At 41.8% G+C, this 14222-nt stretch overlaps 1 protein-coding gene across 1 annotated transcript in view; it reads right to left on the bottom strand.

Annotated features, from left to right (window-relative positions):
• Positions 1–577: 577 nt before the first annotated feature.
• Positions 578–14222, bottom strand: part of RRN3 (RRN3 homolog, RNA polymerase I transcription factor) — a 35025-nt gene continuing 21380 nt past the window's right edge. The window contains exons 12-18 of the mRNA XM_081299325.1: positions 13999–14129; positions 12305–12435; positions 10609–10793; positions 7656–7764; positions 4830–4982; positions 3715–3802; positions 578–2385 (exon numbers count right to left, since the gene is read on the bottom strand). Coding sequence (XP_081155451.1) covers positions 2203–2385; positions 3715–3802; positions 4830–4982; positions 7656–7764; positions 10609–10793; positions 12305–12435; positions 13999–14129 — 980 coding nt within the window. The 3' untranslated portion in view covers positions 578–2202. The remainder of the gene's footprint in view (positions 2386–3714; positions 3803–4829; positions 4983–7655; positions 7765–10608; positions 10794–12304; positions 12436–13998; positions 14130–14222) is intronic.

Genomic DNA, 14222 nt, shown 5'->3' with positions numbered 1-14222 from the left:
CCCAGTAGAAGAAAAAAGAAAGAAAAAAAAGTGAGGTCTCAGGAGCAATTTTTTCTACCACGCGGCCTGTGCAGTGGTTTCATTAATGAGGTTCTAGGCATAAAGTTAGTTAGAAGAGATCGAAATAAAACACACAAACCAGTTACCTTATTTATATTGCTAGGTCCGAGACAGCTCACCTCTCTGGTTCCCACCTCTAGCCGCCCAGCAGGACAGCGAGGATTACTCTGGGCTAGCAGGAGAGAGAGAGTGAACACGCCGGGGAGTAGCCTTTTATTTGGGGAACAAGAGATTCAGGGGAGAATTCCATCCAATGAAGGTTGAGGGGGGGCTGCACTCCAAGGTCAGGGTCAGTGATTGGGTCCCCGGGGTCAGTGGTCAGGCACACCCCCACATGGATGGGCTCTCTCATCAGGAAAGGGTCGGGAAAGCTTTGACACAGCCAAAGCGCCTCAGGCCCTTAACGGGAGTCACCCAATCACGTGTCAGAATGGCTCCCCACAATTTTTCAGTGCAAAAAAAAAGATGTTTTAACACATCAGTTATTATAAACAAATGTACACAGGCATCAAAACATATGTGAGAAGTCTTTTTATTAAGGTACCCTCCCCTCTATTGACATAAGAAAGTTCAAAATTAACCATGTAATTGTTTTATTTTCACAATGGACTTCTCAAACCCCTTTGACATTTAGCAAGACTTATATTTGTAAATATATCCTACTAGATTATAACTACTTCCCAAACCACTAGGACCCCAATTCCCATAAATTTCTGTGAATACAATTTTATTTACTCATTTTATCCAGTATACAAAAATCTACCTTCTTGTCAGCAGTTTAAAAAAAGAGAACCTTAAGGTTCTCAAGTGATTTTCCACCAAGTCACCAAAAGAAAATCACCAATATCCAAAACTTTTTAAAGCAATAAAAATCTTCTCTAAAAATGTATTTACAGACAGAAATTCAAACTCTACATTGCCATCAATGTAATTATACAAGAGCATAGAAAGCCCTAGAAAAAAGGAAGTATTTCGTTACAAAATATTTGTAATCAAGAAAATATTGTTGGCCTTTAAATAAATAGAAGTAGCAGAAAAATAAATATGCTTAAAAATGACCATCTTCACAATTACACAAAGAAATATACATATAAGGAACAATGGGAAAATACACTTGAGCTTTGAACAACCCTGGCGGTGCTTGCACAAGTTTGTCACAAGGCAAGGCTGTCTTAGACTCCCTCTCAGGGTTTAGTTATAAAAATATAAAAAGAGGTTTGCTAACGAAGGGCTTCCCCGAGGCTGAACACAGGGTAAGTGCAGCTGCAGTGGGTTCTGCAGGAGTAACCTCCGACTACTACTCTACTACTCAGTCTAGCTAGCAAACCACTCCAAAAAAAAAAAAAATCACTGAAAAATCTTATTCCTATTTGGACCAAAAAAAAAAAAAAAAAAAAAAAAACAAAAAAAAAACTCTAAAATAACCGACTGATGCTGGTCACAACTAGCTCAGTGTAACTGCTGCAGAAGGGACGCTGGGGAGTCAAAGGGTACAATACCATGCTGTGCTTCAAAAAAAGCAAAGCCACTTTCAGTCAACATGAACTGTATACTTACCTGAACCTCCATTTTCCTCTCAAATCCATTTCTGCACTGCACAAGTATGATGTCTGATTCTGTTTTTCTAAACCCACTCCTAGCCATTATGGGTCTCTGATGTCCCTGGAGATCTCCTATGGTGGCAGCTCAACTCAGTATTCCAGCCCAACTCTGGCACCACTCATTTTTTGTCTGTCTCCTCTAACCCCACTCAACACCACAATGACAAGGAAGTGAACAGCGCAGCCAGTGAAGTCCCGTGGCTGCAGTCCTCAGAAAAACTTAAGTGAAGAAATTATTGGTTAAAACAGGTTGTGGCCAATACAAAATTACACAAAATTACATCAAAAAGCTGCAGTACCCCAAAAATGTACATTACACTAACGAGCAGTCTCCACCGTTTATCATTAACCCCTCTGTAAAATATTGCACATGATATTCTTTTCCTTTCATCTGTGAAGACAGCGAACAGAACCTGCCACCTCGGTTCAGATGATGAATGAAGTCTGGAATCAAAGTGCCATCCTGCAGCGTGTGCTCCAGCCAAGGTGACCCCTTGCGACAAGCCTGGGCACAGAGGACACCATGGGAAGGCAGTGCAGCTCAATCGCAAATCCTTGAGGTGACAGGGGACTGGCCTGGCATGTACAGCACAGGAGGGGAGCCCACGCTACTAGAAGGACTTCGGAAATGGGCATCAAGGGAGCTCGGTGTGATCCCAATCACAGCATCATTCTGGGGCACTTCGCCTTTCAAAAAATCATCATCTTCATCTTCCTCCATCTCCTGTGTGAAAAACACACCAACAGTAAGATCACCAATGGGGCCCTGACAAGCTTTCAAGAATTCCTTTCCAGGCTTGGGATGTGGCTCAAGCGGTAGAGCGCTCGCCTGGCATTCGTTCGGCCCGGGTTCAATCCTCAGCACCACATACCAACAAAGATGTTGTGTCTGCCAAAAACTAAAAAAAAAAAAAAAATTTAAATTCTCTTTCTCTCTCTCTTTAAAAAAAAAAGAATTCCTTTCCTGCCAGATTCAGTGTCATGCACCTGTAGCCCCAGCTACTTGGGTGACTGAGGCAGAAGAAGGGCTTGAGTCAGGAATTAGAGACAAGCCTGGACAACATGGCAAGACCCCGAGTAAAGGAGGGAGGGAGAGAGGAGAGAGGGAAGGAGGAGGCAGGGAGGGGGGAGGGAGGAGGGAGGGAGAGAACAAACTGCTCTCTCAGGAATGTGCTATTTCTATAAGGATGAAGATAAATAATTCCAAAAGATTCCTCTGATGCACACTTCTTTATTAAAAACTACCCTCATAAGTGCTCAGAACATGTTGTAATTATTTGTCTAAAGTTGACTTTCAAACATTTTACACTCAATGAGGACAGGGGGATAGGACATGACATTCTTGCTCAGTGTCACCGCACATCTAACACGATGTGAATGAATGATCCACCCCCCAACTGCAAACTATAAAGAAAAAATAAATGAAATAAGCTTTCTAACGATTACTTATAAAAAAAGAAAATGGGCTAAAAATGGGTTATAGCTCAGTGGTCAAGAGCCTGCCCAACACGCAGCAGGCCCTGGATTCAATCCCCAGCATGACAAAAATAAATAATTAATTTTACAAAGGGAGATAGATACATTAAAGCAGTCTTTAATGGAAATAAAAGTGCTGCAAAGACAGTGACGTCATTTTTTTACTTGTTAAATACCTATGTTCTTGTCTGGCATTAATTGACCAGCTCCCCCTAATGGTTACTGGAGAACATGCTCCAGGAGAACATGCTCCAGATTAGCACTGTCAGCCCACATTCACCAAGGTCCACACAATTAATAATTGCAAATTCTTACTCACTGGTAATAGCTAAGTGAATGGTAAAGATTTAAATCAGTTCAGCTAATTTTCATTAACTACTTCTCAAAGTTAGTGTACGGAAGTATCTGGTCAAGAAACCAACTCTCTTTACAGAAGAACATAACCTGGGCCTGGAACTTTTATAAAGGCAGAATGAAAACAAATGTAGTGTTTGTAAAGTGTAAACTGCTGTTTACCATGACTATGACCATAACCACAAAGGAAATTCCCGGAAAGAGTGCTGTATCATACACTCACCTTTCTAATGGGTTTCTTAAGCTCCTGAAGCTCCTCAGCACTAATGTCTTCCCATATCTGATAAATAGGATCGATGAATTTCTTTGATCTATTAATAAGGATCACACACCAAAGTCCAGTTAAATACTTTAGCAAAAGTCAAAAGATATTCAGCCATTTTCTCACAAGATCTAGTCCCCAAAACCAAGAAGTAAAGATTATAGCTCAAATAATATTAAACTTCATCCATACATACGGAATTTTATACCTCTTATTTCTTATATTTCAAGTGAAATTGTTTCTAAACCATACGGACAATTTTTTTTTAATAATTACATACTTTTTAGTTTTAGGTGGATATAATATCTTGATTTTACTTTTACATGGTGCTGAGGATCGAACCCAGTGCCTCACACACGCTAGGTGAGCACTCTGGCACTTGAGCCACACCCCAGCCCTGGAAAATTATGTTTTAGTAACTCTAAATGAAAACAAAACTATAATACTCTGAAATTCTTTTTTAGATTCCTATAGTAACCTGAAAACCAAGTAGGAAAACCAACTAATCTGATTGCAGTCAACCAAGACTTGGGGGGCCAAACAATTCCAGATGGTCATGCTGCTAGTTAGGACTATTTAATAAGCAAAAGTCTTGCTTCCTTATCCAAACGTAAAGTGAAGGCTGACTGGGATTTCCAGAACAGCCCATCTAGACACACCACTTGGCTTCTGTCCTGAGCAGCAGTATGAGCTGTGGTCTCTGGAGGAAGGAAGCAGTCAGCAGAAGAGATGAACCAGGAAAAGGCAGCCCCTCCCTTCCTGGCAACTCATCCAGGAAGGGATCCCTAGTCCCTTAACCAATTAAAAAAAAAAAAAATACAAACAAAAAGCCCCTGGACTCTGTCTACATCTGGGCCCCTACCAAGGTGAAGAGCCACAGACACTGGTAAGCCCGTGAAACACTCCAGGCATTCTCTACTTTGGGCCTGTGGAACATGTGTAAAGCGACCCTTAAGCCTAGCACCCAAATCGGGCCATCTAATGACAAAGCAACCCTAAATCCCACCCTTGGGAAAAGCAAACATCTCTAACATTTAAATTCACCACTGACAGTGTCTCTGTTTGAGAGAACTTACCTCTTAAGCACACAAGGATCGAAGGGGAAGAAGGTATCGAGTGGGTTTGTGCAGGTCTGCACTGAGTCCCCTCCAGCTGTGCTTCTAATAATTGGTAGCATCTGGCGATTGTTCCTCTCAATGATAGTGTAGCAGAAAACTAGCTGGTATTTACTGTGAACAACAAAACCAGAGACCACTGACATGCTAGAATTACTCTTGCATGGACGTGACGAGTGTGACCATTAAAATGACCAGAGCAAGATGCAGAACAGAACAATAAAAAAAAAAATAATAATAATAATAATACTTTTAGAATACAGCTCTCGGGCCTATTATTGACACATATGCTAAGGAAGAGACTATAGTAAACATCACTTAGAATGATTAGTTGGGCTTAGATTAACAGGTAGTACTAGGTTTGGCAAGCAAACAGTTCATATAATTAGTTTACATAATTAGTTACATTAGATAAATGCCTTTATTTCTATTATTTTGAAAGAACCGAAGCTGGGCCTGGTAGCACAGAACTAAGAAAATTTGTGGGTGAAGGGGTGCACATCTGTAATCCCCAGTCACATGGGAGGCTGAGGCAGGAGGATCACTAAGTTCAAGGCTGGTCTGAGCAATTCAGGTAGACCTATGGCAACAAAGTGACATTCTACCTCAAATTTTAAAATAAAAAGTACTGGGCATAGCTCACAGGTCAAGTGTCCCTAGGTTCAATCCCCAGTACCAAAAGGCAAAAAAAATCAGGGGGTTGTTGAAGAGGGATTCCAGTACATTGAGGAAGAGTAGTTGGCAATGGAGAGACAGAGCTGGCTTGACTGAAAGAGGGATGGCCATGGGATTGAGTCATGGTCTCAGAAACTGGTAAGAGGGGCACAGGCACAGTGAGGACAGACAGAACCACCTGGTAACAGAAAAAAAACAAGCCCATACGCTGTCAGTTTTTCTGGAAGTTATCTCTAAGTGACTTAGCATCTGTGCCATTCCTCCAGAGCGGGCTTAGCTCACTGTGGCCACTCTACTCCCACCTTGCCGCCCGCAGCGCTCACTCAGATAACCCTAGGTTCCCGGCCACCACCGCGACTTTAAGCAGCACACTCCTATTTCTATTCCATCAGCCACGGATAACCTTCCACTCCCTACTTGGTGACTTCTGTCCCTCCTCGACCCAGCCACCACATTTTGGGGTGTGTGACAAGGACTATGAGCACATACACCAGGACACACATGCAACAATGTTCCTATGTCACTCCCAATACTGAAAAACTAACAAACCTCAACAAAAACTTGATAAAAAAGCAATCACCAGAACAGCAGCTCAAATCTCTGACAGCTGTGGACCAGTGCAGACTCCCAGACACGGCCTGTATTTCAACCCCTGCTCTCAGGCTCACGTTCACTTGCCCCTGACCCTTGCTGCATGTGCCAACCCCAAACCCAGAGCTTCTGACCAGCCGCACCATCAGCTGCAGCCCTCTGCCCCCACCTCAAGAACATTCCAGAGACTGCTGCCTCTGCTTTACTTCCTCAGTCCACACCCTTCCAGCTGCTTCCTGTCTTCGGCAATGTGCAGAAACCTTTCAATGCTATTACTAATTGGGTTTTTTATTCCTTTTCTAAACCTTCACTATGTTTGTGTGTGTGTGTGGTGCTGGGGATGGAGCACCCTGCCACCAGCCACACTCCAGTCCCACTACCAGTTTGCCATCTCAGGGGAGAGAAGAGACCTTGAACGAGGCTGAGGAATGACAAGAGAAGAGTCCTCACTGTTGAAAACTTTCAGCTTCCACCCTGCCTGAATACCCCCACTAGATGCCAAAAGGCTGAATCACTTCCTCCCAGAAGCAGAGTCACTTAGTGAGTGGACAGAGGAGACAGGCTTCCTACATATTATTTTCTTTCTTTCTTTTTGGTGCTGGGGATGAAGCCAGGGCTTTACACACGTTAGGTAAGCACTCTGCCACTGAGCCCCACAGCTTGTACTGACATCCCAGCTCCACAACCTAGACACGTGACTTCAGGCAAGGAATTTACCCCATGCTCCCATCTCTCCAGTTACAAACGGGGGCTGGTGAGACAGTCACAGGGCGTTATGGGAGGACTAAATGAGTCCTATGTGAAGTGCGTGGACCTTTGTCTGGCACACAGTCAGAGATGCCAGAGTGACTAGGCCTGAGACAGCAGGTGCTTTTCTCACACAGTCGCCTCCTTTTTCTGGCACTTACCTTGTGTTCAGTTTATTTTTATTACTATTTTTTTATTTTTATTACTATTCCAGCTGTCACTCTACTAGACATCTTTGGTTTGTACCTCTCTGCTTACTGGTTTCATTAATTACTTCAAAATGCCTATGCTGCTAGGTGCAGTGGCGCACACCTGTAATCCCAGTGGCTCAGGAGGCTGATGCAGGAGATCACGAGTTCAAAGCCAGCATCAGCAACAGTGAGGTGCTAAGCAACTCAGTGAGACCCTGTCTCTAAATAAAATACAAAATAGGACTGGGGATGTGGCTCAGTGGCTGAGTGCCCCTGAGTGCAATCCCCAGTAAAAAAAAAAAAAAAAAAAAAAAAAAAAGGCCTATGTTTCTGTGGAGTTTATCTCTGAATAAAAAGTAGTAGCAACTACCAATGGCACCAAAATAGAAAAACAATAGCTACAATGCAATATTTCCTGCAAGAGCTGGGTTGTTGTTTTGGGAATGTTTTATTGTTACTAATTATGAGAAATATAATGGAATTTACAATACTAATATGAACATAAATTTGGTTCTCACACCTTGTGTCAATCTCATACATTTATTGTTAAATAACTTCATAAAAGAGAGTGTAATTAACTTACTTTGTGATGGCTGCAAAAAAGTTAACCACTGATGGCAGGCAAATCTTCAGAGGGTTTAGCTGACTCATTACTATACGTTCAAAATTGAGACTTTGAAGATACCTCAAACCTTTGATTTAAAAAAAAAGAAATTTAAGAATCAAATATAATAGAAAATCTGAACTAACTTTAACAGCTCAAATCATCACACATGCTCAGTGGTAGAGAATGTGCTTTGCATGAACAAGGCCCTGGGTTCAATCTGCAGCACTCAAGAAAAAACAATCTCAACAAGTTAGTTATTTGCAGAAATAAAGGTAGATGGCCTCACAATGTGTGGCTCAGAAGAACACACCAGATTGATAGCATCCATTCGTGCCTAAGGCCGCTTTTCTGAACAGCAGTTTTAAGCACCTGCTCCTAGTGGGCTGAGAAAAACAGGGCAATCTGGACTTCCTATATTTGTAAGCTCAGCATGTGTTGAGTTCATAGGGAGGGAAAAGACCTCGGGATCTGACTGCAGTTATAATCATGTTGGGGAACAAAACAAAACAGCAACCTCGTTTTCAATTGCGTTGTCTTAAATTATCAGTGAAGGTGAACAACATTTTCAGTATGCATTAGTCGTTGGTATTTTTTTTTACTTGGAATTAGTAAAATTACAGGTGGTGGCACATGCCTGTAGTCCCAGCTACTCAGGAGGCAGAGGTGGGAGTACCACGTAGCAAGACCCTCATCTCAAGAAAAAAAAACCTTTCTGCTTAGTAAAATTCAGACTCCACATGTAGCATTTAAGAAGCAAGCAGACCAACTAGTGTTTACATATATTTTCTTAGGAGTTGATTATGGTTCAGATCTGGAATGTCCCACAAAGGCTCATGTGTTGAAGACAGCAATGTTCTGATGTGGGGGTTTTAGGAAATGACTGGATCACAAGGGCTCTAATCTCGTCACTGGATTAATCCACTGATGGATTCATAATCTGTACAGACTACTGGGAGGTGGTAGAAACTTTGAATGGTAGGGCCTAATTGGTGGAAGTAGGTCACTGGGGACATGCCCTGGAAGGGTATGTATTGTCCCCAGTTTCTCTGCTCCTCGGCTTCCATGAAGTAAGCTGCTTTCTTCCACCATGCCTTCCACCATGATGTTCTACCTCCTCAACCCCAAGCAATGGAACCAGCCAACCTTGAACTGAAACCTCTGAAACCAGGACCTAAAATAAATCTTTCCTTGTTTAGGTTGTTTTTCTCAGGTATTTTCTCAGCACTGAAAAGCTGACTAAGAGCCTCCCCTCACCTTTTGGTGGTACTAGGAATTGAACCCAGAGGCACTCTACCACTGAGCTCAATCTCTTTCATACTTTGAGATGGCATCTCACCAAGTTGTCCAGACTAACCTCAAACCTGTGAGCCTCCTGTCTCAGCATCTTGAGTAACTGGAATTACAGACATGTACAACCATGCCCAATTTTTTGTTCTGCTTTGGTTTGTTCCCACCCTCTCAAATCAAGATTCCTGGCATTTATTTATACAAAGAAAACCAAATTTTGAGTACCTTGTAGTAAACCCCTATTGAATCTGGGGTGCTTTATCACTGAGCTATAACCCCAGTCCTTATTATTTTTTACTTTGAGAGTCTAAGTTGCTGAGGCAACTTAATCCAGTGACAAGATTAGAGCCCTTGTGATCCAGTCATTTCCTAAAAGCCCCACATCAGAACATTGCTGCCTTCAACACATGAGCCTTTGTGGGACACTCCAAATCTGAACCATAATCAACTCCTAAGAAAATATATGTAAACACTATATATTTTGCAATCATCTTGCCTTGGTCCTTAACAGAATTTTTTCAAAATATATTTTGGTTAAAAAAAAAATTACAAGCCAAGCATGGTGGTGCATGCCTGTAATCCCAGCAGCTTGGGGGCTGAGGCACGAGGATCAAGAGTTCAAAGCCAGCCTTAGCAACAGTGAGGCACTAAGCAACTGGGTGAGACCCTGTCTCCAAATAAAATACAAAATACGACTGGGGATGTGGCTCAGTCAAGTGCCCGAGTTCAATCTCCAGTACCAAAAAGAAAAAAAATTACATAAATATAACATCATGGCTTTTAAGAAATATTTCCTCTCAAATCAACATTTCTGGCAAAGAAAAAAAAATTATACAAATTTATACAAAGAAAACCAAATTTTGATTACCTTGTAATAAACCCTAACTTTCTACTAGTTCACAACTAATTTTAACCCCTACATCCTTTTAAAAACAGGCAGGGTCTAAGTAGACATATGACAAACACAACAACATTCAAGTTTCAGCCAAGTGGTGATTGCCACCCAAGGAGACTATGCCCAGAGGACATGTGCAGTGCCCAGAGGTAGTTTTAACTGTCATCCTGGGGGTGTGCAGGGAGTTGCTACTGACCCCAGCAGGTAGAGGTAAGGGGTGCTGCTACACAGTGCACAGGACAACCCCCGCAATGAAGGATTATGCCAAGACTGAGAAGCCCTGGCTTAAAGAAAATAGCTATAAAACTATTTAACTTTTTCATGAAAATAAACAAAACAGCCTAAACTGATTTACTGCCAATGATGCATACTCGTAAGCCACACCCTTTACTGGGTTGTTATGAGGACAAGGAAAGGGGGTGTCAGAAGTTTTGTGCAGGGCACTGGCCCATCCCAAGCAGCCCCAATTCTGAAGATGACTTCCCATTTCACTGTCTTCGAGGCAGGAGTCTCAACCAAGTCCATTAACATAAAAAAGGAGACTGAAGGGATTCTAGGGTCCTTTGAGCAACTTGAAATTATTTGTAACAATGTGAGTGCACATGCAGTTTTCCTAACCCATAGTTTTTACCAACATCTCCAAAAAGCAAAGTATCATTTTTCTAAAGAGTGATTAAGTAATTAAGTAATCAAAATTTGGTTTTCTAAGAAAATCCAGCCTGAGACCATGGATCCCACATCACTGACCTTCCTTCAGGTTTCCACTTAAAAGCTGCTTGTGTCTAAAAACAAAAGTGTAGAACACAGCTTGGCAGGCTGAATAAAATGGTCCATGGAGAGCAACGTCACAAAAGGCCTTTGTTCCTGAATCCTGGTTATTTAGGTATATGTGCAGCCAGTTAACCAAAAGGTCCAGGCACGACTTTACAGTACTGGAGAAGAAAAGTTCAAGTCAACTTTACTTATTCCAGAAGAAAACTAGACTGACAAAAACCACACAACAGCCATTCATCACAAACCATGGAAATGTCACAAACTCCTGTACATTACCTCCCACAGGTCAGGGATGTAGGTCAGTGGTAGAGCACTTGCCTGGCATGAAAAAAACCCCAGTTCTATCCCTAGGACCAGGGGAAACAGACCACCCATGTGCAGAGAGAAGCAGACAATAAAGGACGGGTGGGAAGGTAACACTCCAATCACAAGGCAGAGCAGCAGCTGCCTTCCAGGAGAAACAGGGCCCTAAACACGTCTGAAGGGATGGAAGAGAGTTTCTCCTACTTAACTAAGAAGGGCTTCTAGGTGTGCTCTCAGGCCCTGGGGTGATATAGCCAAAGAATTGGCTCAAGCACCAACATCTCATAAGAGGAAGACAATCTGGTGCCCATGGGATTCTGATTAAGTCCTAAGATCAACAATTTAAGCCAGATTGCTCTTAATTTGTTGGGGAAAGATTTTTAGCAGCATCCTTGCCTAAGGATGTTATCATGGATTATTTGAAGAAATTGGCCTCCTAGTTAGGTATTTTTATAACCTTTCCTCCCCGCCCCACCCAATTGCCTTTTATTTTTGGTGCTGGGGACTAAACCCAGGGAGTCTCACAGGCTCAGCACATGCTCAGTTACATTCCCAGCGCCTCCTACTGCCTTTCTAAAGGGTTCTTCTTCAGCTTCAACAGATACAATCTGAGTTGAAGTGCAAATGAAAAATGACAAAAAACCGGTGTTATGGCGCACTCCTGTAATTCTAGCAGCTCAGGAGGCTGAGGTAGGAGGACCCCAAGTTCAAAGCCAGTCTCAGCAGCTGACTGAGGCCCTAAGCAACTTTTGTAACACCCTGTCTTACAAAGCAACTTTTGTAACTTTTGTAACACCCTGTCTTACAAAAAATGAAAGGGTCGGGGATGTGGCTCAGTGCCCCTAGGTTCAATCCCTGGTACTAAAAAAAAAAAAAAAAAAAAAAAAAAAAAAGACAAACCTACAAGAGTAAAAATAGTATATGGCACTATGCTACCCATGAAGACAAATGGATTTCCACGTTCCAACGCAACCACACACAAAACCGATAACAAAAGCCTTGCAATATGGGGTTGCCATCTAAAACAGGAGACACTTTACTCTGAAATTTGCCTTTTGAAAACATAAACATCTTGAACAGAATGGGGAAAACAGATTTTATTCATTTTAAATATAGACCCCCCAAAAAAGAGACTTTTTTTTTTACTCAAGACGATGCTATAATCTTTTTTAAAACATGGTATTAAAAAGTACATAGAGGGGCTGGGGATGTGGCTCAAGCGGTAGCGCGCTCGCCTGGCATGCGTGCGGCCCAGGTTCGATCCTCAGCACCACATACAAACAAAGATGTTGTGTCCGCCGAAAACAAAAAAATAAATAAATATTAAAAAAAAAAAAAAAAGTACATAGAAAATTAGGTTACTTACATAAGAGGAATAAATTTAGCTCTTGCCAAAAAGCTCCCAATATAATTTCCAGCAGCTTGCCTGATGATGGCAGGATTATTTGGATCCTGCAATTTTTTCCAAAGATGCTCCAAAAATGCTTCTGCAAATCCCTATAAAAAGAAAAGGTGTTGACCTTATCTTTTCTAAATGCTTAATATACTTTGGTTATCAGAATCCTCAGATTTTTACTTCACCAATGTAGGAAGAAAGTTCTTGTATCTCAGTTGTACTGCTAAATACAATGATCATGGTTCCTAAGTTTTAAGCTAATGCTATTTAACACAGCTTAAAGAGCACCCTGGTGTTATTGATCCAATGGATCCCTCACCTAGCTAAGCATCAAAATCAACACTGAAGTGTCTGATGTGCTGGTTGCACCATGCCTATCAACCCAGCTACCTGGGAGGCAGAGGCAGGAAAATCACTTGAACCCAGGTAATTAAGGCCAGGCCAAACAACCTCTCGAGTAAGAAAGAAAAAGGGATCTACTCTGAGTGTATACATGCAGTAGGTTTGAGACAGGGCTTTGGAATCTGCACATTGTGAAAACTCTTCAAGTGAATCTAAGATGCTCAGCCAGACCTGGAAACCAGTGATAATCCACACTCCCTGGGATTCCCCATGGGAATTCCTCCTGAGCGTGCAAAGTACCCTTCCTGTCTCTCTGCCCACACTGACTTAATCATACACAGAAGTAAGGATTCAAGTACAGCTGGTGTTTGATTAATCATGCTAATTTTGGAAAAAAAGACTGACTAGTGCTGGGACTGTAGCTCAGTGGCAGAGTGCTTGCCTTGCATGTGTGAGGCACTGGGTTCAACCCTCAACACCACATAAAATAAACAACAACAACAACAAAAAGACTGACTAAGCTTCTTAACAAAGGGCACAACCTCCAACTTCTCCAACTTCTCCCAAATAGCAAATAGCTCTTTTCTAAAGTTAGCAACACTCGGATTTGGGAGGATTTGGACAGACTGTTTTTAAAGTTTTTACATATTTTACACTCTTATAAGCAGCTACAAGAGTCTCCTGCATTTCCTTTATCCTCCCAATAAGCCAAAAAAATTCTGGATTAAAAAGCTGGTTGGCTGATTGGAAACAGGTGTGGTAGTGTATGCCTATAATCCCAGCAACTGGGGAGGCTGAGGCAGGAGAATCAAAAGTGCAAGACTAGTCTAGGCAACTTAGTAAGACCCTGTCTCAAAATAAAAAAATATAAAAAATCTGGAGATACAGCTATTAGAGCATATTATGTAGCTATATGAGCAATACATGTAGCTATGAGAGCAGTATTACAGCACCCCTGGAGTCAATCCCCAGCACCCCTCCGCCCACACATAAACAAAATTGGCTGGATCTAGATAGGTAGGACTCAATCATAAGAGGGAATAAAGGAAATAGTTATTCAATATCCCATGAGATTTTAATAAAACGGACTGAACTGAAGGGAAGGGCACCACCTAGTGATCAAGCTAAGGATGACAGCTTCAGGATGACAGTAGCCAATTCCCTTTTCTTTCCAGATATTGAAAGGGGAATGCAATTTTATTTAAAAGTACTAGTAAACTGCACTCAAGGAAAAGAAATCCCTCATGGTCTTTCTGTATGCAATTTTAAAGGGAAAAACTGTGGGCAAGAATAAAATAATGTTAGTGACTTTTTTCACTCACCAATTTGAAGCTACAGAGGTAAAACATGAAAAACTGTACATGGCAGGAAGCATGAGTAGGCAGGAGGAGTTTGTCAAAGATAGTTACAAGATCGCGATATAAATCCTTTGTTTTGTTGTTATCAATCTTACCTGCAAAGAAAATTTGGCATTTCAGTTTCATGAATAAAAATTATTTTCAAGCTACCAGTTTCATTTGTCAAATTAAAAGGGAAGGGAGGCGGG

The sequence above is a fragment of the Spermophilus citellus genome (genome assembly GCF_964194105.1).
Source record: "Spermophilus citellus genome assembly, chromosome: 6".
Classification (NCBI taxonomy): Eukaryota; Metazoa; Chordata; class Mammalia; order Rodentia; family Sciuridae; genus Spermophilus; species Spermophilus citellus.
Note: the sequence above shows the minus strand (reverse complement) of the source record. Positions and strands in the feature narration are given on the sequence as shown.